The following is a 25528-nucleotide window of genomic DNA, read 5'->3' as shown; positions in this document are numbered from 1 at the left end:
AGGCAATTGTTTATTGATTCTTCCCAGCACCTGTTCAACTTCTGGGTTGTTCCTGTAATCTTTTAATACCGTTTTTCATTGTTTAAAAAACCTGCCAGAACAGTGTCTGCTCAAATCTTTTGAAAGTATCCCCTTAAATGTTCTTAACTGTGAGTCATATATCAAAACATTTTAATGGTGAAGGTGAAAAAGCAGCAGGGAGAAATGAACACTAAGGCTAAAGTCTACTAAAGTAAGTTGATATCAACTCCCATTTCGTTCATTAGGAGGCAGGTGCCTACAAGTTTCTCTGGGACGGAGCCTCTGTGAATTTTTATTTCCAGTTTATTCAAACACTGTGTGAGATGAATGCATATCATTTTTAGTTTTTTAACCAATACAGTAGCTCAGATATTTCTCTTGGAGCTCTGGACACTGGTGATTTTCCCTGATGCGAGTAAAATATAAAAGATTGTAGATTTGTATTTATATCCTTCCTGTTTCCTCCCTCTAGCTTCCTCATGCCAACATCACTAGATAATAGTTGTGTAATAGCTCTACATTTACAGTATGTTCCACAGAGTGCCTTTCATGTGAAAGAGTGCTTAAAACTGCAAAGGGAAATCCCTTTTCCATAGCTAAATTCTGGTTGCTGCAGGAGTGGAAGTGTTTCAGCCATTCTTCAACAGTTCAGCTCAGGGGAAGTAAATAGACTTCTTCAGCTGAATTTAGGGAAGCTATTTAAGTGTACAAAATAATACTTGAATATTCCTCCCCCCCCCCCTTCAGTCCCTTCTCAAGGACAAGAAGGTTGCCAGCTATTCTTCCTCCAAAGTGCTGTGGAATCTTTTTTTTTTTTTTTTTTTAAAAAGCCTACTGATAGAGAATTATGCTAGTCTCATGTGAGAGCATGTAATGTGAAAGCTGGCAATTTAAAAACGAATGAATGCGAACATTGTTATTGTTGTTCTTTGCTGAAACGCTAATAAACAAGTGATGACAGGAAGCTAGGTAATTCATCCATGTCTTTGGAAGTGTGAATAATTATTAAGCTGAACTAGCAAACTATATGGAATAAGACCCTAAAAGTGGAAGGTGGAAGACCTGAAAGCAGAGATGATCACTTGTGAAAATATTCTCGTCTGGGCTGTTCATTGGGAACAGTTTAGGGTTAGCTGGGCTGCAACCGCTTTAAAAAACAGCTGATCAAAAGGAAAGCTGTAGAAACGCAGAATACTTGAGCACCTTCTCAGAGCTGCTGTTTGGCTTCTTTTGTTGGCAGCTGTGGCAGGGGAAATACTGGCAGCAGATTTAATAAGATATTAGTTTCTCATGGAAATACATGTTTACCTGACTGCTAAAGAGGGGGACAGACAGGAGAATAGGATTATACGAAGCGTACGTTGTTTCTATCCTGAGTCCATGGAATTGCAGAATAGCTAAGGTTAGAAAGGACCTCTGGAGGCAGTCTAGTCCAATAGCCTCCCCTCAAAGCAGGGTCAACTAGAGCAGGTTGCTCAGGGCCACATCCAGACTGTTCTTCATTATCTCCAAGATGGAGACTCCAGTCTCTCTAGGTAAACCCATTCCAGTGTTTGTCTGCTGTTATGGTATTAAAAAAAAAAAATTTTTCTTTTGTTTACATGGAATTTTCTGTATTTCAATTTGTGCCCACTGCCTATTGTCCTTTTATTGGGCACTGCTGAGAGTAGTCTGGCTTCATCTTCTTTATTTCCCCCATCAGGCATTTATATACATTGATGAGACTTCCCCCGAGCCTTTTCTTCTCAAGGTTAAATGATCCCAGCTCTCTCAGCTTCTCTTCATATGTCAGATGCTCCAATCTGTTAGTAATCTCTGTGGCCTTCTGCTTTACACACTCTGGTATGTCCATGTCTCTCTTGTACTGGAGGCCCAGAACTGGACACAGCACTGCAGATGGGTCTAACTCATGCTGACTAGAGGGGAAGGATCACTTTCATTGACCTGCTGGCAATAATTTTCCTGAACGCAGCCCAGGGTGATGTTGGCCGCCTTTGCTTCAAGGGCACATTGCTGTCTCATGGGCAACTTGTCCACCAGGACTCCCAGGTTCTAGTCTACAAAGCTGCTTCCCAAGCTGTTGGTCTCCAGCATGTACTGGTGCATGTGGTTGTTCCTTCCGAAGTGCAGGACTTGGCATTTCCCTTTGCTGAATTTCATGAGGTTCTTGTTTGCTTGTTTCTGCAGCCTGTTGAGGTCCCTATGAATGGCAACACAACCATCTGGCATATTAACAACTCTTCCCAGTTTTATATCATCTGCAAACTTGGGGATGCACTCTGACCCATCATCTAGGTCACTAATGAAGATGTCAAACAGTTCAGGTCAACTTCTTTTCCCGCTGAAGCAGAAAAGGTGCAAGATCAATTTTTTGCATAATTGGTTGCACTACTTTATTTTTTTCCCCTGTTCATAAGGTTAGCTATAAATTGGTTTCTAACATAGCTTAGTACTTTGATATTATGAGCCACCGAGTACTTTTGACAAAACTTTGAACATATAGCAGCAAAAGTTGTTCAGTGAAAGTGGCTCACACAGAACTTGAGAAGGAGAGAATTAACAACTTGTAACATCTAGTGCACTGTCAGTACATCAGTGTACAAATATATATATATATATATGGCACTGGATAGTTACCTGATTTGTAAAGTGCTTTTCAAGTAGAAGGTTGACACAATAAGCTAAACATGGATATTAATAACAGTCAACTCTGTAGTAACTCATTGTGAACGTTCATGTATCATGCTAAATCCATCTTCAAACTGGGTGCTCTGACTCACCAAGTGTACACTGAATGTCCATACCAAGCATTCGTGTGTTGCTGAATAATGCACTTCCTGTTTCGACACATCATGTGTGCATGTCAGCAAACAAGCATGATGTCTTTTGTACTGCTGCTGTTCTTCTGCACCGGGCTCTGTGTGCCACTGTTTTAAGAAAAATCTGATACTGTGGGATTTCGGAAGAAGTTTGACATTGGAAAGTAGCAAAAGTAGGAGTTGGCTTCTGTGGGAGTTGGTCACTTTTCCACCCATGCCCACTCACTATAAAACACATTCTAGAGGGATTAACGAAGGAAGAAAACACAGTAAAAGGCAGTAAGTAACAGTGTGTGGCCATGAGCTAGAGATGTTGTTTGATTATTAGTACTCCATTTTGTGGCTGTAGGAAAATACTTCAAGAAAAATACTCTCATACATTTTACAGAAGACCTCCTGTTAGTATCTTCAAAGTGATTACCTACCTGACGTTGCAATTCACAGTTGCAGCACACTTGATTTGTAGTGTTTTCACAGGACAGTGCCCTGTCATCTTGTGAGTTTGGTTTGTGTATGTTTTCTGGTGTAGAAATAATATGTTTGTGTGGTAGCTAACATGTTGGGGTCTTTAAATGTTGACATAAAGCAAGAATATCTGTGAAATCTTTGATTCTTTGCATAGTGAATGTTTTTCAAGAGCTGGGAAACGGGGGTAAAGATGAGCTTCAAACATTTGCTAGATAATTGTAATAGGAGGAAAATGCTTCACAACTTTGTGTGATAGGAGCTCTTACTGGATGGTGTGGACCACCCAGTGTCAATTTTTCTTCTCTCTCTCAACCTCTTCCCATGGTCTTACAATTCAGTAGTTCCTATATTAGCATAGTAGTGCACCTTTTGGGCCCATAGATTTAGCGAAGTACTGTTTTGGCAGATAGGTATTTTGCTATAAGGGCATGCTGGCAAAATCCATCAGTCCTGTAAACTTAAGAAACTGCCTTCATTGTACACTCGGCCTCCCATAGCTTACAGCCTGGAGATACACTATATAGGAAGTATTTGCTAACCCAGAATGTGAAATACACTATATTAGTTGATTACTTAGAATACATTATTGCTTATTTAAATTTGATAGCCAGTAACTTAACTGCTCCACAACCTACTTTTGATTCACCTCAGCTTTTTTTGAGTGCTCTGTGGATTACCTTGAGTTGTAAACTAGTGAGAACTAAAGTAAAACAGATAATATATTGAGTAGAACTTTGGTTGTTCATAAATTCTGATACAAGTCTGCTGAATCAATAATTCTTAGTTATTTCTCTTAGGAGAAATGCTGTCACTTCAGCTGGAATAGGTTATTTTGGGAGCAATCTGACTGGAAATGGGATCTCTAGCCTAAAGGCTTCAGCCAGTATCATGGTGTCTGAACTGTACAAACACACAGGAGGATGACAACTCTTTCATTTAAAAGAGGTGATACTGTAATTAAAATGAACAAATATTTGGAGGAAAAGAAGGATCAAAACAAATGAAGGGACTTACTCAGGACACAAACCTGCTGTGTGACTTTAGCTTGGCAACTTGACCGCTTCTTTGGACAGGGAGGAATGTTTAGGTTTTTGTTATTACTCAGATATTTCTACTAAAAGGAGAAAAGTGAAGAAATTTCTTTTGAGGCATGAGTCCAAGATGGCAGCTATAAGATGTGGCTCTAGACAAGACTCTAAAATGGCAGTCAATTTGCTTACATAAGGATGCAAGACAGTTTTATATAACTGTAAAATGGCTTTGTAAAGAACTTAATTTTGTTGTTGGAAGCCTTGTTCAAAAGTTCATAATGTATTTAGTAATAATTTACTAGCAGTTTGTGTAAAAGTATAATATTTTGAAGTATTATAATTGCTTCTGTTGAGTAAGTACGTGTGTAGCAGATGGGTAGTCCAAGAATTTTCACTGCTAATTCTCTCCTGTATTGAAGTAGCAGCTTTGAATATTATACTGATATTTTCTTTCTAGACACAGCTGCTCTAGAATATGCAGTACTGTCTTGAGTTGTAAGACTGCCATGTTTTTAACCAACGGAAACTACTAGGCTTTACACTTCAAAAGCATTGAAACTGTTTTTAAAGAACTTTTTTTTTTTAAATCTAAATTATCTGCAACTGCATTTAGGCTTATGAAATTATTTTGTCTATTTTGATCTGTATGTATTCAAGAATTTATATTAATCCTTGTACCTAATTGAATCTAAATCTAGCCATTATTCTAAGCCTCTCATTCCTGAAATATACTATTTCACCTTTCTTTTAACTTTCTTTTCCTTTTCTGTTTTTTCCTAGAACAAGGAAAAAATATTACTATTTCAAGGGATTGATAAATGCTGCACATCAGAAGAATTCATTTTGTGCATAAGTGGTGATATTTACATTTTGGATGAGTTCAGTGACAAATAGTGGTGCTGACTTGGTTCTGAAATAATCCAAGAGTTAATAGAGGAACAAATAAAGTGTATAAAAAATACAGAATTTCAGTAATTCTGCATGGAAAAGCTTAATTGTTATTGGTTTGAGGGAAAACTTGCAATAGTTTATTGTACCTTGCCTCATTTTTCAATTGGCATCATGTGTACTAGATGTCCTCTACTTTTCTGTTTTGTTCAAGGTGAGCATGGTGATCTAATTTAGTCTCAAGGAAACAGCTTAATGCTCAAAGGTATTTCTTGCTGGGTTTACCTTTTCTTGACACTGTTTATTAAAACTATTTAGGAGATGCTTAATTTTTATTCCATATTCCCATTCTTCCTCTTTCCTCTAGCATAAAGTAGAGTAAGTTGTCTTTGCTTCTATTCTTTTGAAAGGCAGTTTCATCACTGCACTTCTCACTTTCTTTTTCCTACCTATCTGTGGCTAGGCTTAATTTCATATAAGGGCACAATATATGGCATTTGAAAAAGCTTATTTATACCTCACAGTCTTCAACTGCATTATCTTGCAGACCTCTAGATTCATACAAATCTCTGGTGCTTTTCAGGTGTTATAAACTAACACAATTGAGGAGAGGAAGTACATTATTTTTCTGACCCTTGACAGGAGAGCATACTTCTGTAATGGTTTCCCCCACCTAATCTGGTAGGACTCATTTTATTTTTCTTGAAACTTTTTTTTCTTCCCACTAGTTATCTGACTTCATGTACCTGAAAAGATTTTTTTTTTTTTTAAATCCATTTCAAATTCCCTCCTGCCCATGTTTCAGTTCATTTGAGAAGATATACAATGTATGTGTTTTAAAAAAATTTACACTTCAAGTGGCAATGAGTTGCTTTCACATGGGAGACTGTAACGCTAAAGAAGGATGATTCACGCAGACATCAGTAAAGTCAGGATATATAATTAAAACTTCCCTGCATATGAGTTGGTACTGCTGTCAAGTTAGACCTGATTAACTTTTCTCGCAAATACAGGAGGAAATTGGATGTTCTTTTACAGAATTGCAAACCTATGTAAAAGATGCTTGTTTCTGTTGTCTATACTGTCTTCTGTGAAAGTCAGTTTTTAGAAAATAAACCTCTGAAAATTCCTGTTAACAGGAGTCTGGGGAATGATTAATGGTCTTACTTTCACCACCAAATAATTTTTCCTTCAATTGTGATGACTTTTGTGAAGTATCACTCAGTCTATAATTTCCAACAACCAAATGATAGAAAGTAAAAACCAGTTTGTATAGCTTTCTGCTACATCTGAACTAGTTTCTTATATGCAGTCACTGTGGGGTAGAAACTTTCTGATCAAGGTTGTGGTCTGAAAGAGATTGGGTTTTAGTTTCCATTTTTATTTGGAATTCTTCAGGCTTGAATCTGCATAAGTGAAGAAGGAATCTAGTCTATTTTGTAGGATGTGACCAGATCAGTTTGAGAACTGGTGTGTGAAAGGTCTAGTGTAAGGCTAAAGACTTGTGGGAGGATAAAGGCTTACGTTTTTCACAAAACTTTAATTATGAAAGAAACATGTGCAAGTCAGTCTTTCAGTATTACTGTGTACCAGTTAGGAAAACTTGTGGGCAACATCAGGCTGGCATTTAAAGTTTCACACAGTAGCCATTACGCTTTGGCCTAGTGTCCTACACCTCTAAAGGAGTAGAAATGCAGGATGTAATACTTTTTATATATATATCAATAAAAGCTTATTTGGCTTAGGGAAAATCCCTTTCTCCTGTGTCCAGTTCTTCCCTTAATTCTCTGGAAATTCTCTGATAAATGCTGAAGTAGTCTGAGGATTTTTTTGAATAGCTGTGGAAGAAAGACAAAGTAGAAGACTTCATTTCAGTGCTTCTACATTCTTAAGCAAAATCTTAGAGAGATTCTTAATACGTGTAATTGATTTTTCCCTTCCAACCAATGGCTTATTGATGCAGAAATACTATCCTGACTATTTAAATATGGAATAATGTATATCAGTTAATGTGACTTTAAAAAAAAAAAGAAGTCATGCCATGCAAACTTATTGGACTTACATGTTAAAAAAAAAAAAAAAAAAGAGGTGATGAGGTGGCAGTGGATTTGGCTGATAGTTTATTTGTGTTACTGAATGCTTTTTTTGAGATATCCCTTACCAGGAACTCTTGAAAGAAAGAAGACAGAATTCCTTACATGGGTAGGGAACTGGGCAAGATAAGAAACAAACATCAAGATTTAGTAGCCAGCCTCTGTAATGAAAGAAGGTTAGCGTTAGGGTTCTGCTGGTGTCTCTGCCAGTACTGCTGATATTCAGCTGTTTGAACAGCCTGGAAGAGAGAGTGAGTGCTGAGATGATCCAGTTACCTTGATGATACTAAGATAGTAGATGTATTACAGATACAACCCAAGTGTGAAGCATTAGAGAAGAGTAGTGAAAGACTGAATGGGTATTAAAATAGATGAAATTCAATATAGACAAGCATAGTGTGATACAGTTTTTAGGTATGGTGGAAAGAAAAATAATCGTAGTCTTATATACACAGTAACTGAGACGGGAATGATCATCATTGCTTAGTGGGATCTTGGGGTTGTAGTGAATGTTTGCTGGGAATGATCAGGTTAATATTGACAAACTTAGGACAGAAGTGTTTGGGAAGGGAAGAATGGAGAATTTCATTACATAGCAATGAAAATCCATGGTTTCTTCTTCTCTCAAGTAGTATGAGTTACTCTTATTTTCTCCCTTCCCTCATCCTGAAAAAGGATGTAGTAGAACTGGAAAATGTCTACAGAAGGGCAAGAATGATTAGAGATATGGAACGGCTCTCCTCAAAGAATGGTTTAGAAAGAGCCTCTTCAATCTCAAGAGACACGAGAGGCATAGGAGAGAGTGAATGTTCCCTTTTTTGCTTCTAAAACAAGAACAAAAGGGGTTCAAATTAGGCTAGCAGTTGACAAGTAAAAATCAAGGAGTGTTTCTTCACACAATGCATGAAGCTGTGAAATATCTCACCACAGGATGTTGCAGTGCTAAAACTCTACAGGTCAACAGCAACCAGCAGAGTTCATGGATGAGAAACACCCCGTGGTGTTTCTACTATAAAACTCCTACCTCTGGCTCAAGAAGCCCAAAGAGACTATCTTGGATTAGTAACTTTATGTTCTTGCCTTTTTTTCAAGGGCCATCCCCTTTCTGGATGTTGTCAGAGAAAGGATGTTGTCAGAGGAGGACTTTTGGTCTTACATGATATGGCCATTCATATCTTCATGTGGAGATGAATTGGTGTCTAAATTAGCAGTGGGGATCTATGATCCAGCCTGTTTCTAGATGAATTCATAAAATTAAGTAGGAAAGGACCTCTGCAGACAGTGTAGTTGAGGCTTCTCCTGGAATCTGGCCTAACTTCAAAGCTAATTTGAGTTGCTCAGGGTTCTGCCTAGTTCTGAAAGTTTCCAGGGGTAGAGATTCCACCACCTTTCTTGGCTGCTGTTTCAGTTCTTACCAACTCTCCTGGTTAAAGTATTTTTTTTCCCTATGTCCAGCTGGAATTTTCTTTGCTTCCAGTTGTCAATTCTGCCTCTTTCCTTTTTGCCCTGTAACTCAGAGAAAAGTCTGGCTAGCTCTTATCTGTGACCTTCACCTTTAGCTGGTGGAAGACTTCTATCAGATTGTGCCGCTCCCATCTCCCTTCTCTTCTGCAAGTGAAACAAGCCTGCCCCTCTCAGCCTCTCTCTGGATTTTGTATCCTCCAACCAGTTAACCATCGTGGTGGCAGCCTTCTGGACTCTTTCCAGTTTGTCGTCTTTGGTGGGGGTGGGAAGTGACCTTAAAACCAGACTCGGTGTTCCAGAGGAGTCTGCGTGAGTGCTGAGCACAAAGAACAATCACTCCTCTCAACCCACTGCCTTTAATCTTGCTAATGCAGCCTGGTGTGTGGTTAACTTTCATTGCCACAAAAGTCTGTTGCTGATTCGTGTCCAACCTGCTGTCCATCAGAGCCACCACATCTTTTTCTGCAGAAGTGGTCCTAGCCAGTTATTCCACAGCCTGTGCTAATGGATGAGGTGGTTTTGTGCCGGTGCAAGGTTCTGGTTTTTGCCTTGATTGCATTTCGTAAAGTTCTTGGTGTGTTTCTCCAGTTTGTCATTTCTTCTGAATGGCAGCTGTGCCACCCAGCATTATCAAGCACTCCACCAATTTGTTGTCCTCTGTGAGCTTTCTGATTGTGTGTTATGTTCCATAGTGCAGACGGTTGAAGACGACATGTATGTTGGAGCTGATAACATTCCTTTGGAGTCAAGTAATACTTGTAATTGGCCACCAGGTAGCTTTTGAACCACTGACCACTATTCTTTGAGCCTGGCTGTCCAGTCAGTCCCTAACCTGTGTTGTATTCTAGCCATTCAGTCCACATCTCACCAGTTTGGCTACAAGGGTGCTGTGGGAGACAATATCAAAAACCTTGCTAAACTTAGCATGAAAGACTACCAGTGCACTCCTGCCATTCAGAGGTAGTCACTTCATCACTGAAAGCAAACAGTGTTGTCAAACTTGATTTGCTTATGGCAAATCTAGGCTGGCTATTCCCAGTCACTTTTATGAGCTTGGAAATGGCTTCTATCTGAATTCCCCCCCCCCCCCCAACTTTCCCAAGAACTAAGATGAGGCAGACCAGCCTATAGCTTCCATGATCTTCCAGGTTCTCTTTTTTTAAGAGAGACAAGAAACTCAGCTTTTTCAGTCATTGAGGACGTTCCTTGTTCACTATGACATTTCAGAGATGATAGGAGCTTTACAGTGTCATTGGTGAGCTCCCTCCCTCCCTTCTGGTCCCATGTACCTGTATATCTTCAGCTTGCTTTAGACTTCACATGCAAATAGTACCTCTCCCCCCAGGTAAGTCTCACACACATCAGGAAGGCTTTGGAGAAGACATTACCAGTAAAGACAAAGGCGGCAATTAGAATTGAGACTTTCTGTTGTCCTTTGTTGTTAGGTCACAAATTCAATTCTGTAGATGCTTTTCTTCATCTTCCTTATGTTGCTCATCTGTCTATAAAGCTCTTGTAATTACAATTGATTATTAGTTTGAATTCTAGTTGAATAAAGTAGATGTACATGTTGGCCATGATGGTAACGAATGCTGGATTTCTAGCTGTGACTCAGAATGCTTTTCCTCCATCATGGCTGGAGGACTGTAACACCTCTGCAACGAAGATCTTGCCACAATTCATATTTCTTTTGCTATCTTGTACTTTCTCCTAATCAGAGAGCCCTTCAACAGTGTATGTCTTCACTTTATTTGGAAACCGCAGGTGCTGAGTGAGTGACTGACTGTGTCTGTCATGGAAGCTGCAAGTGTGTGACGAGGCTAAAACTTTGCCACATTCTCGAGATGCTATTAAGCTGCTTAGTGGAATTCAAGGTGCTAAAACCAGCATAAGTCTAGGCTGGTTGTCTGACTCCCACCAACATAAATACCGTTGAGGTAGCAGAGCTTTTTAAGCTTTGATCATTATAATTAATGAACTTCTGTGAAGGGAAAATGATTTGCATTCTGCTCTCCCTTTCTATATTGTTAAAGGTATAAAGGTATATTGATGGTATGTTCTCATGGCATGTTTTTTAAAGCAAATTTTCTCTGAGCCTGTAAAGATAAGCGTGAGCTAAGGTGAGAGTATTTATCGGCACTCTGTTTCTATATATTCGATTTATGGATGAAGTACTAAGTGTGTGCACATAGATATATTTAGAAAACCTTAAGAAAAGAAAAATTAAGAATCTCATTAAAATGTTGATAGCGAATGTAAAAACAAAGGTAGATACACATTGTAGGATGCTGTGTAGAGGACTGACTGGTTTAACTTTATTTATATTTCTTTAAATATTTTTTTACAGACTGATAATAAACACTTCAAGTATCTACAATTTGCTAACCGTCAGAATACAGTATATGCAAGCATTTAATACATGCTGTTCTTTTTCTAGTTTTAATACGTATTCAGAAATATCAAGAAAACTAGATCACTTAGTAAATGAATGGCTTATTGAAAAATTTATTTTGATGGAAATATATTTAGTATTATTATTATTAAATTCACTGTATTGAAGGGTATTTCAAATAAATTTGATGTGGCTTATTAAAAGAAATATTACCTACAGTTGCACAATTTGAACAGTTTTGGCCACTTCAAGTCAGTGTTGCCTTGGTACTTTATTAGCATTCATGGGCTGGAAGAGGACTGTGTTTGGGCTGAAGGCCAGATAGTAAACATCACAGTTGAGTTCCTAAGTGTAAGCTTAAAAACTGCTTCTGACATTCTTAGCTCTGCTGTTTTCTACTCCCTCCACTCAGCTGAATAACCAAGGTATAGCTCTCATGGCAGTCCTTCTCTTCCACCAGTTCAAGCTTTTAGACCCAGAAGGGTCCTCTCCTAAGTCTTGTCTCCACAGCTAGAGGTTGTTGGAACATGTTCTGGGACAGTACAGCAGAGTTTTCTGGCTTTCTAAAACCAGAGTGTACTAACTCCTGAAATGAAGAAAATACTTGGATCAGGTTATTCAGTTGTCTTGCCTCTCTGTTAGCACTTAGCACCTGGAAACAGTCATGCTACACTTGCAGAAGCCTCCAGCCAAGCAGACTTTCCTTCACATCACAGTAGCAAAATTTTGATCTTGGAAAAACCTGTGTTGCTATAATTTTACCCCTTGTGTAGGCTCTTCTAACATAAGTCAAATTTCTTTCATTAGGTTTAAGTTTGACCTGGTTTATTACATGCTTAAGTTGAATAATGTGTCTGCAGCTGTGGAAGCTGATGAACAAAAGCAGCAGAATCTATTTAGTGACACTGTATTTAAATGTGCTGCCCAATAATATTTTACATCTCTCCTGTGTATCCTCTTATATGCTCATGGTGTGAGCCAACTGAGGTGTGGTTTTTCAAGCTCTAATGAGTAGGACAAGTTGGTATTGTGCTTTTACAGAATACATTCTGGTTGGTTCTTGCTGCTTTGTTTCAAATTTTTTCAGTGTTTAGTAGCTGGTTATCCTTAAGGTAATGCTTCCCTAGGCTGAGTTCTGTAGGTCACTCCTGTCCTTACAGAATAATTGTGTAATCCAGGCTTGGTCACAGAATGGTGCTGGCAGTAAAAATCAGAAGTCTCTAATAGGCTTGTGGCAGCTAGTGATATGTAAATTTTGCAGCTGTCTCTTGGTGCAAAAAGTTTGGTGTTCTGTTTTATAACTGTGATCCCAGAAAATTGAAGTGAACCATAATTAAGAAATTTTAGAATTACATTTTCCAGAGCATTATTTTCTTACATTCTCCTTCCATTTACTTTCATTATTGGAGAAAAAAAAATAAATTTATTGATACAGTGCCTGTAACTTCTGAAGAGTTCTGCAGCAAAGCAAAAACCAGTGCTGGGAAATGGAGTCTCTTTTGGAGCATAGGAGCTCCAAAGTACAAGTACCAAAAGAAACAGCGGATCAAGATGCAGAGTCTGGATAAGATGCTTTCTCAGTAAGGAGCATACCAGTTGCAATTCCTAAATTTTGGCATTTGTTGAATCTAGTCCTGTAAAGTAAGTGTAAAAGCTGCACCTGGATATGGTTTACGAATATTCTCTAAAAAACTGTTGGCTCTATGGTAAGAAACAAGTGCCTGTGCAAATTATTAAAAACTCTGGTAAAGAGTATTTACTGTCAGTTTCAGTTGTGCAAATGATTTCATTGTACCTTTAAAGTCATTTTCCTTGTTATGGTACACTAAAACTATGTTTAGCAATGTATTTATTTGTATTTACTTTCAGAGTATATAGTAAAACAGTTGAACTCCTGGCTTCTTCCACACAGGATATTCAGATATTTTGGGGGAAAAAAAAAAAAAGATAAAACAAGATTCAAAAACCTATTGCATCTAGACACATTATAAATTATATATAATGATGCCATCTGAAATTGAAAGTCCAATTGTTCTAAACATCATATGAACACAGACTGTGCCAGAAACTTGCACGCTAAAGAAACTGAGCATGGGAAACAGGAACTGTTATTGCTCTTGTGTGCAGGTAAGAGAGTAGGGAAAAGGGAGATTAAAGCTAGATTTTTTTTTTTCAAACTAACTAGATCTGTATATTCAGTTCAACTGACTGCTCAAAATTTAACAAAAACACTTTTTGTAGTCAAACAGATACCTCAGATCAATAGTAGCTTCTGAAAGTCTTGATGTAGCTTTTCAGTATGGTGTGGAAAGCTGATTAGCAAAGTACTTGCAGAAATTAAATTCAGTAGACGCAAGTAACTGAAGGAAACATGTTATTCGATTAATAGTAAGAAGAATGCAGGGGGGAAAGGGAAGAAGTTGTCTTAATGCTGTTTTGGAGTTGAAAACAAGCTTCCATCTTCAAAAGCATGAGATATCAAAATAATGCCGCCTGCTGCCCCCCCCCAAACACCTAGTTTGTCTATGGGGCTTTAAAACCTTTTATCTTTTTTGTGGAAATGGAGAAGGGAAATAAGAGCTAAAGATGGAATAAAAGATGGTTATATAGCCAATCAAGTAGGTGATCAAGCCTATTAATTGTGATGTTTTATGTAGTTTGAGTTTTGGGGGTGTGTGGTGCTGGGATTTTAGGTGTGGATGTGTAAGGAAAATAATCGTTTTGGTTTGATACTTCCTGTGGTAAAGGCTTGTTCTGTCATTTGTTTAGGTCTTAGTTTGGGGTGCTAAAAAAAAACATTAAATAGATCATTTCAGTCTTTCTGAGAGGAAGAGGAGCCCTTTCATGTCTTATCAGGAGTATTCTTGTGTTATACTTCTACTACAAATAAGAACAACCTATTGTAGGTCATGAAAAGTCTTGGAAAGCAAGTACTTTGGCACATCTTCCTTACTCTGAACCTAAACTGTTTCTCAGTGCATCTCTAATTGTGAATTGCGATCGTTATGTAGTAACGTCTCTCCTAATAGAGCCCAAAAGGAGAGTGGACCCTGGGGATACTTTCTTGCGTGCAAATGATTAGAAGGAAGAAAGTGGAGGCAATCTTGATGTAATTGATTAGAAGTGATATACTTGAAAGATTTGTAATCAAACATATGTGTGATACGTACCAAACAGAACACTGATTTGCATTTCCTGTTTTACCTTTAATACGTGTAATCTGATTGCTAGCTAAATTATGCCTTTGATTAATGGAAAAGCAATCAAGATTATCATAACTGCCTGAAAGAATTTCTCCTGGACTTTTTCAAGATAAAAGATACGGGTGAATTAAGTGTATAGCACTGGAATGTTTTTAGTTCTAAAATTCCTGTTTCCATGAAGTAACAGAACTTCCTGTCTAAATTGCTTATGCTGTCACTGTAATGGAAGCAACATGATGGGAGCAGCTTAACATTTGCTGTAAGCTTTCCTCAAATCATTCAGTACCCTAAAATTGGACCAGGCTGTAGACTACTCCCATATATGTGCCCTTAATGGCCATCAGTAGCAGTTTTGATGTAGCTGTCCCATAAAGGTGTGGGACAAGTAGGACAGGAGACCTTCAAGGCTGATTAGTCTCTAAGCTAAGGAATGGAGCCTTAGAGGAATTTAAACTTAATCATACAGTATAGGCTTTTTTCACTAAAAGAAAACTTACATGGAGTTTCTCTTAGCATTCATTATAGTCCTACTGGAATTAATATTAGAAAGTAGTCCTTCATGGGCGCAAGTAGATAGGAGACCTGTTAGATTTCCTGAATAACCATTGGTGTACTATGTATAAATTTTTCAGTAGCCAATATGCATTATACGTGCTTTCTCAAAGGTAACTTCTCTTCTTTTATCAGTTCCTGAAGGAAAGAGACGTGAACTTAAAAAGCCACCTTCTGAAGGGTGATCTCTTAGTTGTAGTTAACTTGTAGCTTTTCGTTAGATGCACATTTGTCTTTGCTTTCTGTTCTTCCTGAACTGTTTCCATCAGTGCTTACTACAGTCAAAGCAGGATAGGTGAAATTGGTATCAGAAAAGAATCTACCAGTTTTTATTTCCTGTCACTGTTTTTTTTTAATCTTTGAATTGTTAGCTCCTTGCTGAAAGGGGCTTAAATAAGGGCTTTGATATAAGAACTCAAGTTCAATTAACCACTTGTAGTGTCCTGGAACCTGGGATTTCTTCTGACTGCATCAGATAAAATCATCAGTCTCTAAATTCTCAAAGACCTGACTTTTTTAATTTAGAAATTCTAATGACTTGATATTTCTCATTTAGGTGCCATATGAAACACTGAACAAACGGTTTCGAGCTGCACAGAAAAACATTGATCGAGAGACTAGCCACGTTACAATGGTTGTGGCAGAGCTGGAGAAGACGCTGAGCAGTTGTCCTGCTGTGGATTCAGTTGTTAGTCTCCTGGATGGAGTAGTTGAAAAACTCAGTGTTCTGAAACGAAAGGTAAGTGGTGTTCTACCTTGTGATTGCTTTGTCTTTACAAAGTTAACAGAAGTAGTTTTCTGCAATGCTGTTTGCTTGGATTTGCTTTTCAAGAGATAGGTATTACTGGCACTGTAAACAAAGGCCTTAGCATGCACAGCAAAACACCAAAACTTACTGTATCTTGCTTCACTGCACTTGTGAAATGTGACTTGGTGTTCTGTGACTAAGTATAACAAACCTCTGTTGAGAGGTAAAATTAATATGAATTTATAGTCCTGAAAAGGAATTTCTCTACCCACAGAAAAGAAATAGTAGCAAAATAAATTGATTTGTATCAATTCCTGCTTGTCTGATGGAAAGGTTTGTGCTTTTGCATTAACCGATCACTTGAGGAGCGAAAACCAGTAGAAGATGAGTCTGAAAAATGTTTAAACCCCTGGGCGGGGTGGGGTAGCTGTATGCAGTGTTGAGGTTTCTTTGCAGAAGAAAGTGTGAGTTGTCCTCGATTGTTACTTGAACGTTTTTTATAAACACTAAACTTGCAGGCTGGAAAGTTCCTAGGGAATATTACTAAAAGCATTTTAAACAAAGTTTAGCAGGATAACCTGCTTCTAGCTGTTAAGCTTGAATGCTTGTATGGAATACAGCCAAACTTTCATGCCTTTACCACATCTTTCCAAGAAGAATGAGTTAAAAACATAAACTTTATAGTATAAGCCATCCTTGTTCTGGATGGGAATATTACTCATCCTGAGACTCATCAGAATGCTTTCTTGAGACAAATCTTGCAGAAAAATGAAAATAGCTCTGTCGCCTGCCTTTAGAGCAGTGCTTTTCCAAAAATAAATAGGTGAAACAAATGGTAGCAGAGTCATTTCATTAAAACTTAAATGAAATAACCAACAGATATAAATCTTGAGACTATATTAAGTGAAGCGTCAAGATACCTTGGAGGTTTGTAACATGAAAATAACGCTGTCATGTATGTTGATTTGGGGTTTTCTGCTTGAACAGGTTAGCTAGGTGTTGAAAAGCTGTTCTGCAAAAGACTTCATAAATCTAATTGCTGTTTTCATCTTTGGTTCGTGAGACTTAAACAGGTCGTGAAGGATATGTTTTCTTCACTTCTCTGCTGCTTACAGAAAGAAATTACTGCTATTTCTGAAAGAGGTGTTAGATTTTGCTTGTAGGTGTGTAGTAATGATGTGGAGGAGTAAGTTATTTACTTGTTAAATCTTTGCTGACTGCGGGGGTGTGTCTGAAAGGCATTGCTGAATGTTTTGGGTGCAAGGCTCCATTTTAGTGTAATTGCTCATTTGTTTTTGACTGCCTGAAAGACTGTGGGGAATCTTGTAGCTGCTCAGAAAGAACAAAAGGCAAAAAAATCTGTTTAACAGTAAAAGTCTTCTGAAATACAAAGGTCTTGTTTCGTCTCCAAACTCTCAACTCCAACTGTCTTGTCTGTAATCTCTGCCCCGAGCAAAATGATTGTTTTCTTTAGGGCCTTTGGACCCATGTGGGATCTCTGTTTCCTCCTGTGTTTAGACAAGGATCCGATGAACTGCTGAGATGGCCCTAATAGAATTAGATGGTTCCTTTATTTAACACCTTACGCACTCTTAAAAAAGAGCTTTTCAACACAGCAGGTTTCCTGGGTTCTGAAAATGATCCTGCGGAAGCCTGGGCCTTTGTATCTTGTTTAATATGCTTGTTCCCTCAAGTTCTGTTAATGTCCAGCAGGGCAAGTCCAGATAGACGTGCCTCAGAGGGTTTTGAAAAGGATCTGTAGCCTTTCTGAACACACTAGAAGGATCAAAAAACCAGCAAGAGCTGTATAAGTCCAGATACAAAACCAATAAGGAGAGCCCTTTGGGAGTGAGAAGGGGCTCAACCTTTGTGCCTGGCTGCCTTGAATTCTCCTAGCTGTATTCAGAATAATTCTCGAGGTTGTCTTCATGTCTGATAATACTGTGGACATCTAAGAAGTGAAAGTGAGTTTTGGCTTGAGGTAGTGTTTGCTTGCTGAATAGGAAAAGGCTTAGTTTATAACTTAAACAAAATACTGATTTCCAAACCATATGTTACAAAATAAAGCTAAATTCAGTAATAGAAGTAACTCAGACTGCAGTAATAAAAATAACTCAGGCTATAGATGTTTACATTAATTTTAGTAAAATAGTATCTTGTATAGTGATTAGGATTTTAGATACTTGAATTTGGTATCAAGGACCAGATCAGGCTTAATTGGGGCAAAGGCTTAGTAGGCTTTTCTTGCACAAGCTTTCATTTATTTCACTTTGCTTTTCAAATATTGACCCTTTCAGAAGAAATCTGTAAATGAGCATGCGTGGTACAAGCAGTCAGAACCAACCGGTGCTTCCAGAGCTGGAGCTGTTATCCAAGGGTGATACTGCAGCCTCAATAGCTTGAGTGCTGGGAAGATAGCTGTGCCAGCATGGAGTGCAAAGTGGGCTGCCATAAACCAACCAGGTTATTTGGTCTGTGCTTGGCTGGCAAACCTGCATGGACTTCCCTGTTGCCATAGCTGTGCAGTTATTCAAACACAAACCAGTGAGTTTAAAGTCACCACAAGTAAGGCAACCCAACCTGAAATTGCATCACTGGGTGGTGTATTGCAGATGGGAAAGATACTAAGCCTCCATCGTCTTCTGGTTTGCTTTTACCTTAGCAAGCATATAAAAGTACTGCAAGCTTTCTTTGTGTTCTGTAGCCTGGCATGACCCACAATTGTCACGTGCTGTATACTGAGTCAGCTAGCTTCGAATTATGATATGTCTGTAATAAAATTGCCTAGTAAAATTTGCAACATAACTAATCAGCCATATAACTTTAAGGTTGAAGGAAAGTATGACCTGAGTGTTTGTTTAATTAAAAAAAGTTGTGGAGATATTTTTGGGGTGTGTGTTTTGCACTGGGCATGCCACTATGTTCCTTTAAAAAAAAGTCCTTCTGCTTCCTCTGGACAAATTTATTTTCCTAAGTAAGGCTCCTAACAGTACATCCATGTTTCCAGAGTAGCAGAGGTAAGTAAAATAATACCAGTTTAAGAAAGCTGGTAATTTTTTTAAAACTACTCTAAGATCCTTGAATTAAAGGTGCCAAGAGGCCAAATGCTTATATAATTTTCATTATTGCATGACTGATTAAAATGGCTCCAATGTATTAGAAGTAATGTGGGTTTACTCTGCATCACTCCTCAGTAGAACTAATTCAGTAGGACAGCTGCTTGAGGAAGAAGCCGTGCATAGGTTAGAGGTGGAAATTCATGATTTTCAACTGTTTAGACCAGATGACTGCAAACCTTCACAAAGCTTTTTGCAGACTATTACAGCAGTTGCTGCTGTAGTTGTTATGTTGCTGGTTTTGGACTAACTGCACATTAAGCAGAAAAAGGCATGTACTCATAATGTCAAATAAGTCAAAATTTACTTATATGCAAGAATATCTCAGAACTGGACCAGCCACACTGAAACTTACACACTGCCATAGGTAACATCTTTCTAAATGAAGGAAATGCTATTGGGAGTGACTGTATAGTATGTAAAGAATGCTTACAAACAATTCTCACTGTGTTTTGCTTTAAAAACAAATTGAAAATTTATAGCTCTTATTTGTTCCTGTTAATTTTTACTTTTTAGGCAGTTGAATCAATCCAGGCTGAAGATGAAAGTGCAAAACTCTGCAAACGTAGGATTGAACATCTGAAAGAACATAGTAGTGACCAGCCAGCTGCTGCAAACATGTGGAAGAAGAAACGTATGGATCGTATGATGGTGGAACATCTTTTACGCTGTGGCTACTATAATACAGCTGTAAAACTAGCGAGACAAAGTGGTATTGAGGTTGGTAGCAATGTGCGCTAACTTACTAACAAAATGGTAGTAAAGAGGAAGTTGGCAAATAACAACAAGCTGCTTTAGCCCTGTAGCAGCTATTTTTATGTATTGGCATGCCTTTATTGCTTATGTTTATCTGTTAATCTTTTTGGCCTGAGTTTGTTCTCCTTACTTGACATAAATTGTATTTTAATGTATTAAATAAGTCAAAATTGAAGGCATAACTTCTAGTCACAAATTAAATGCTTTTAGATAAACACCTTGCCCTATTAAAACTTAGAATAAGTCTCAAATGTCATACAGAATTTCTTGTTAGAGGCCTTTTAGGCTGCTGATAAAGCAGTTAGTGGAGCTTCCCATCTGTCTAGGCACGCTTAAATGATATGTGTAGGTGACCAGACTGAGCAGAATAGCGTATGCTGATTGCAGGAACAACTGTTTTATTGTATCATTCTACTATTTAACACAGAGAGAGAAAAGCTGGCTTATACTTTGGAAAGTAAATCTTGATACAATTTGGGGTCTTAGTAGCCAGTATATCTGGCATGGTCCATAGAAACTTTTTGCTGTTTTGCTTATTTTGTCATTTATGATTCTGTGGCTGTCACTTTCCTTTTTACTGGTTATCTAGTTGGTTTTGCTTCCATCTCATAATTGCTTATGAAGTGTTTGGAGTTTGTGCGCCTTGGTATAGCCTCTTTATACAGAGCAACGAATCCATACTGTGGTCCTCTGATAGCCACAAGGATATTAAAACTGATTCTTTAAGAATTTGCTATTTATTTAGAGCAATCATGGTTTGCTAATTTTAGGTAGTATTTGCTATGTGATCCTCAGTGATTCTTGAATCTTAAGTTCTTTTGATAGTCCTGATTGCAGAAGGTATGCAACTCTTCTGGTTAAAATCTTTCTCCTGTAAAGATGCCGAGAGTTTAGTTGTACTATGTGACTTACGTACTTTGCCTTTCTTAGGTGACATAGTTGAACACATCTCTCTGAGCTAGTTGAGGGGAAGAGATTTTTGTTACTGGTGTCAAATTACAGCATATATACCTGTTCTTTGTCTTGTACAATGAGCATATTTGTCATATGTCTCTGTTACTCCTTGGCTGCTTTACCGGTCTGATCCTGTTTAACCAGCAGTGATTTCAGTAAATACCAGAAAGGAAACAGCAAGTAGAGGTTGAATGGAAAGGAGAGGGGTAGTGGGTTACAAACTATTAATACAAAATAGTCCTGAAGAAATTCACTAAAGAGGCTGCTATGCCTCACTAAAGATAGCCCATGCATGTGACTCAAAAAAAAAAAAACCCAAGACAATTATTCTGGGATAGTTGCAGCTGAATGGTCAGCAGCTCTTCCACTTCTGGTAGATGTTTCCCTCTGTTTTGAGCAGGAGCTCATCTCCAGCTGAATCATCATGCTACTGTACCTACTAGGTCTGCTGAAAAAGCACTATGGAAATATTTCCACTTTCATAGCAAGTTCTATTATGCCTGATTTCAGTAATGTTCAGCTTTGGTTTAGACATGAGCATGTCATGATACACTGCAAGACCATGTGGTATGAAGCATTGCACTTGTGAAGCCGTAAAGCTTTTTATTCTATTTGCTGAATAGAAACTTTTGTGTTTAAAAAAAAAAAAAAAGTTTTAAATAAGCTTATTTAACTTCTGCCTTCAAGCCTAAGTATTTTTATTTGCATAACATCAAAGTAACTTAAATAATACAAAACTTAGTTGCATGTTGTTGAATGCACTGAGGCCATATTTCTTTTCTAGTTTGCTAAAATGATGTAATTTACTCAACATTAAAGTTTACATTTTGGCTAAATGAGGATAAGCTTCCCTCAGTCTCTCAACATTGTACTCAGTCTTCCTTACTGTATGGTGATTCTCATTGTGAACAGCTTTGACAACAGTAAGATACTGAGACTTGATTGTTACACAGAATTTGTGGTTTTTCTGGTTTAATAAGACAACATCTCTGTTTCTTTTTGCTCCTTTCTTGCTGAAGGGTATGAGCATTGAAATGTTCTCTAATGGTTAATAATATAACTTTGCTGTAGAGATTACAAAACTTGATGATATTCTTCTCTCATCCAAAGTAATCTTTCTGTTTACTGTAGTCTCAGCTGTAATTTTAGTAAATGTCTCCACCACTGCAGGGTTCAGAAGCACATTGCTGTATAGTGAACCTGGTCATGTGTATTACCCGATTTTTTTTTTTTTTTTGATATAGCAAGACAATATCGTTACTACTGGGTAGTCATTATAGCCTACGTAGGAACCTGAAAAAAGGTGGGGTTTTTGCTCAGCTTGTCCACCAGCCAGAGGTGAGGCTGATGGACAAGTTGAGCGTGACCCAGCAATGCGCTCTTGTGGAAGGAAGACTCAACAGCACTCTGGATTGTATTGGGATGAGCATCACCAACAGGGGAAGGGTGGTGATCCAGCCCCTCTACTCAACACTGGTTAGATCCGTCTGGAGTACTGTATCTAGTTCTGGGCTCCCCAGCAGGCACACTGGGGTGTAGGATCTCCTTGTACATGGAGATATTAAAATCCAGATTGAACTGGGCAAGGTCCTAAGTAACCTGTTGTAGATGACCCTGCTTTGAGCAAGCAGACTACACAACCTCCAGAGGTCCCAATCTCAACCATTCTGTGATTCGTTTCTGTGAGCAAATCTCAACCATTCTGTGATTCGTTTCTGTGACTGCAGGCCAAATGGCTAAAAGTGCCCTTTGCCGCTATTTGAAAAGGCTGAAGGAAATGGCTCTTTCCACTTCAGTTGTAGCTTGTGGATCCTAGAGTAAGCGTCTTTCAGTAGCTGTTAGACCAGTCTTGGGAGCAAGTCTCAACCTGCTTGTTTCAAGTTCCTTGCATGGCTTCCGAATGCTGAGAGGCCTGCAGAGCTGTTAAGGTACTTCATGGGTGGAAACAGTTTAGAAAGCATTCTGTTTCAGTGACCAAAGCAAATCATTAAATCATTCATATGTTTGCCAGTAATACACAGCGGATGGTTTGCTCAAAGATTGACGATGCACCATAGTGTCCGATTCTAGTAATTATTGATGGGCTGACAAATTCTTGTCTGCTTTCTAAATCAAACTACCTTCACAGGAATCATATTCTTGAATCCTTGTCAGGGAAGATAAGCACTTAAAAGCCATGGTTATAAACTAGGAAGCAAACAACTATGAAAAGAAATGCTGGATGGGAAAAATTATAGGGAAGTTTAATATTAGAGTTATGAGCTACCTCAAGTTAGGAATAACTTCTGGCATGTGGCGCATATAAAGCATAATGTTATATGGCAATATAAGAAATCAATTACAAACATGTAATGTGTGTGATATGTCTTTAAAGAAAAGTAATGCTGCTTGGGAAAGTAAACTAAAATGTGAGTAATATTAAAATAAGAGCTGACAGTCAAGGACAGAAATGTCACGTTTGTGCCAAAGTAAATATGGGGGGGAGATTCTATTGTAGACTTTTTTCTTGATGTCTTCTGGCTCCCTAATGATGTGAAAAACAGTTTGGGTTGAAGATATAAACTAGATGTTAAGTTTTTGTTATTGCATATAAATGAAGCTCATCAGTATCAGCTTGTTACACTTAATAATGATCTTATTTTGACTCTATTATGACCTTGGAGTGCAACACCAATATAAAAATGCTTATTTTCATCTGTGGATTCATATATTCAGCTAGCTGGTAGGGTTGTTAACTTAAACTTTGCAATTCTGTGTTCTGCTACATTAAATGCTATCTCATTTCTGTGCCACCCATTGATAGGCAAATCTAGTTTTGGAAATGTGGTGTTCTAGTAGGAAGTTGGTTGTTGTTTGTAGGTAAGTTTTATAATTAGGTTAGGTATGTAGTTCCTGGGGTGGTGGTTTTTTAAATTTCATGCTTTTTCTAGCCCCTTTTTTAATAGGCTAGGAAGAAAAAAAATATGTATAACGTCCTTATGTTCTTTGCTTAATTATGTAATAGCCGTAGTGATTTTTGCCTAGATGATGGAAAGCAAATGCAGATTCTGAAGCTGCCAGTCTTCCTTATCATATGCTGTAAATCCTCTTTCTGTCTTTGCTTAGTTTATTAAAAGAATATATGTCCTTGCCTTAATGCTTATACTGTACAAAAGTTGTACAAGTGGCAATGTTTTTTCTGTGAAGAACAGCATAAATTTAAACCAAGTGCCTGTGTGTTAGGGTAGGGAGCAAATGATTTAGACATCTATAAACCACTGAGGGACAGAAGAACTGCTACACCCCCAAGGGGGGTGGGCAGTGGCACTGTAAGGTTGCAGGTATAAGAGAATGCTTGAGTTGAAATAACTCTTTTAAGTAGTTTAAAACTGGTTAACTTGACCTTGCATCACAGATTATGCATGCCAATCAGAGTTTTGCAAATTAATGTTCTTAGATCAGTAATTCAGTAGGTGCATCATCCTTCAAAGACACTTAACTAGCCATTTGCATTAATACCAAGTGTGCTTTTTGCTTTTGAGAATTGGGGGGGGGGGGGGGGGGAATTGAGTATTCCATTGATTTCAAAAGTTTTGTCTAGACATGTGACTGTTCTAAACATTGGCCTGTATTAGAAGGGCTTCTTGACACTTCAAGCAGTATTAAACCAATTTACAATAGTTCTATAAAGATAACAGTTTTCTTGAAGTGGGAGTTCAGATCTTTGGTTTTTGTCAAGGGTTTCCTTCTTGAGCAGAACTTCTAAATATGTGGTAATGGTTATTCCCTGGAGAATATCAAAACAGGGCAGATATTACAAAGCCATTCTGAAAACATTTCATTATCTTTCAAACCGGTATAGTAAATATATTTTTTAAAAATAAATTTTTATTAGTATAAATAAAAGGAATAGTAGTCACTTGAAAAGCTGATTATCCTCCATTCTTCCCCTCTCCAATTTGGTCTAGTTCGTCCTCTTTTCTACTGTATAAACACAGCTTCAGTTCTCATAATTTGGAAGCCACTTTGAATGGATTAGCCTGAGTATTCGGAAAGATATGTGCAACAAATTCAGGTGTGTTCCATCATCTTAATTTTGTTATGGAAAGTCATGAAATCTTATTTGATGTTCTTTGGAATAAGAGAAACTTGAATTCTTCAAGTCAAGCTGCATGGCTTTTAACCAAGTACTTGATCTCTTCTTTGTACTAATCTACATCATTGTTCCTTTTTTCAACCCCAAAGTTAAAAGTTCTTTCCCTGCTTTATAAAAGTATTCCTCAACACTCTGAAATGGATCCTTCAGCTGAGACCTCAGTAGAGTACCGCTGAATGATTTCTTTGTCTGTTACAGGGCAAAAATCTTACTGAAGCTACCACTTTTAAAGTCATCCTTTCCCTGAATAACTGTTCCTACTTGATGACTCTCTCAAAAAGTGGGAGATGGCAAATGACCTGCACATTTGAGCACCACAAACAGGAACAGTATTAAGTCTTAACTCAAAAAGTGAATGAAAAATGCCCACCAAGAGTACTATTCTAATCAAAATGTGATAGGCTTAGGTTTGCTTAGGTCTCTCTGAAGCTCATCCCCTGGTTGTTGACAGAGGAGAGCAGGTGGTATTGAACCCATAGCTGCTTGGATTTTTAAGGGAAGTTCCACATTTAAGAAGCTGATTGTCTTTGCCTGTCCCACTGGACTGTAAGTTTCTTATTCCTGTGTAGTTCATGTTCCTCCTCTGAGGGATGTGCAGGATAAAGGCATTCTGTGGTCAGTGAATGTCCACAACTGCAGGCAGATGTGCAAGTACGATATGGCTTCTGTGTTTTGGAGACTGATCTGTGCTCCACTGAGTCTTTTAACACTGCTAGAGCTGCATTCCACTCTGTGAATGAATAGACTATCATTGTAGCAGACTGATAGTAGTATATATGCATGGAGGAAATAAGCATGTGCTTTGTTTGATACAGCTTTGATAGCAGTCTTCTCCCCAAAAGCCTGAAATGGCTATTCAGATTTAACTTCCATGGTTAGGTGAATTAG

The 25528-nt window shown here is 38.1% G+C and overlaps 1 protein-coding gene across 7 annotated transcripts in view; it reads left to right on the top strand.

Annotated features, from left to right (window-relative positions):
* Positions 1-25528, top strand: part of MAEA (macrophage erythroblast attacher, E3 ubiquitin ligase) — a 53955-nt gene that overhangs the window by 2159 nt on the left and 26268 nt on the right. For 6 of the 7 annotated variants that reach the window (XM_052780725.1, XM_052780724.1, XM_052780726.1 and 3 more), the window contains exons 2-3: positions 15488-15670; positions 19312-19515. In XM_052780725.1, the coding sequence (XP_052636685.1) occupies positions 15488-15670; positions 19312-19515 (387 nt within the window). Of the gene's footprint in view, positions 1-5810; positions 5909-15487; positions 15671-19311; positions 19516-25528 lie in introns of all 7 variants that reach the window. The other variant, XM_052780728.1, reaches the window with a different exon arrangement.

Source organism: Harpia harpyja, chromosome 2 (genome assembly GCF_026419915.1).
Source record: "Harpia harpyja isolate bHarHar1 chromosome 2, bHarHar1 primary haplotype, whole genome shotgun sequence".
NCBI classification, from domain to species: domain Eukaryota; kingdom Metazoa; phylum Chordata; class Aves; order Accipitriformes; family Accipitridae; genus Harpia; species Harpia harpyja.
Note: the sequence above shows the minus strand (reverse complement) of the source record. Positions and strands in the feature narration are given on the sequence as shown.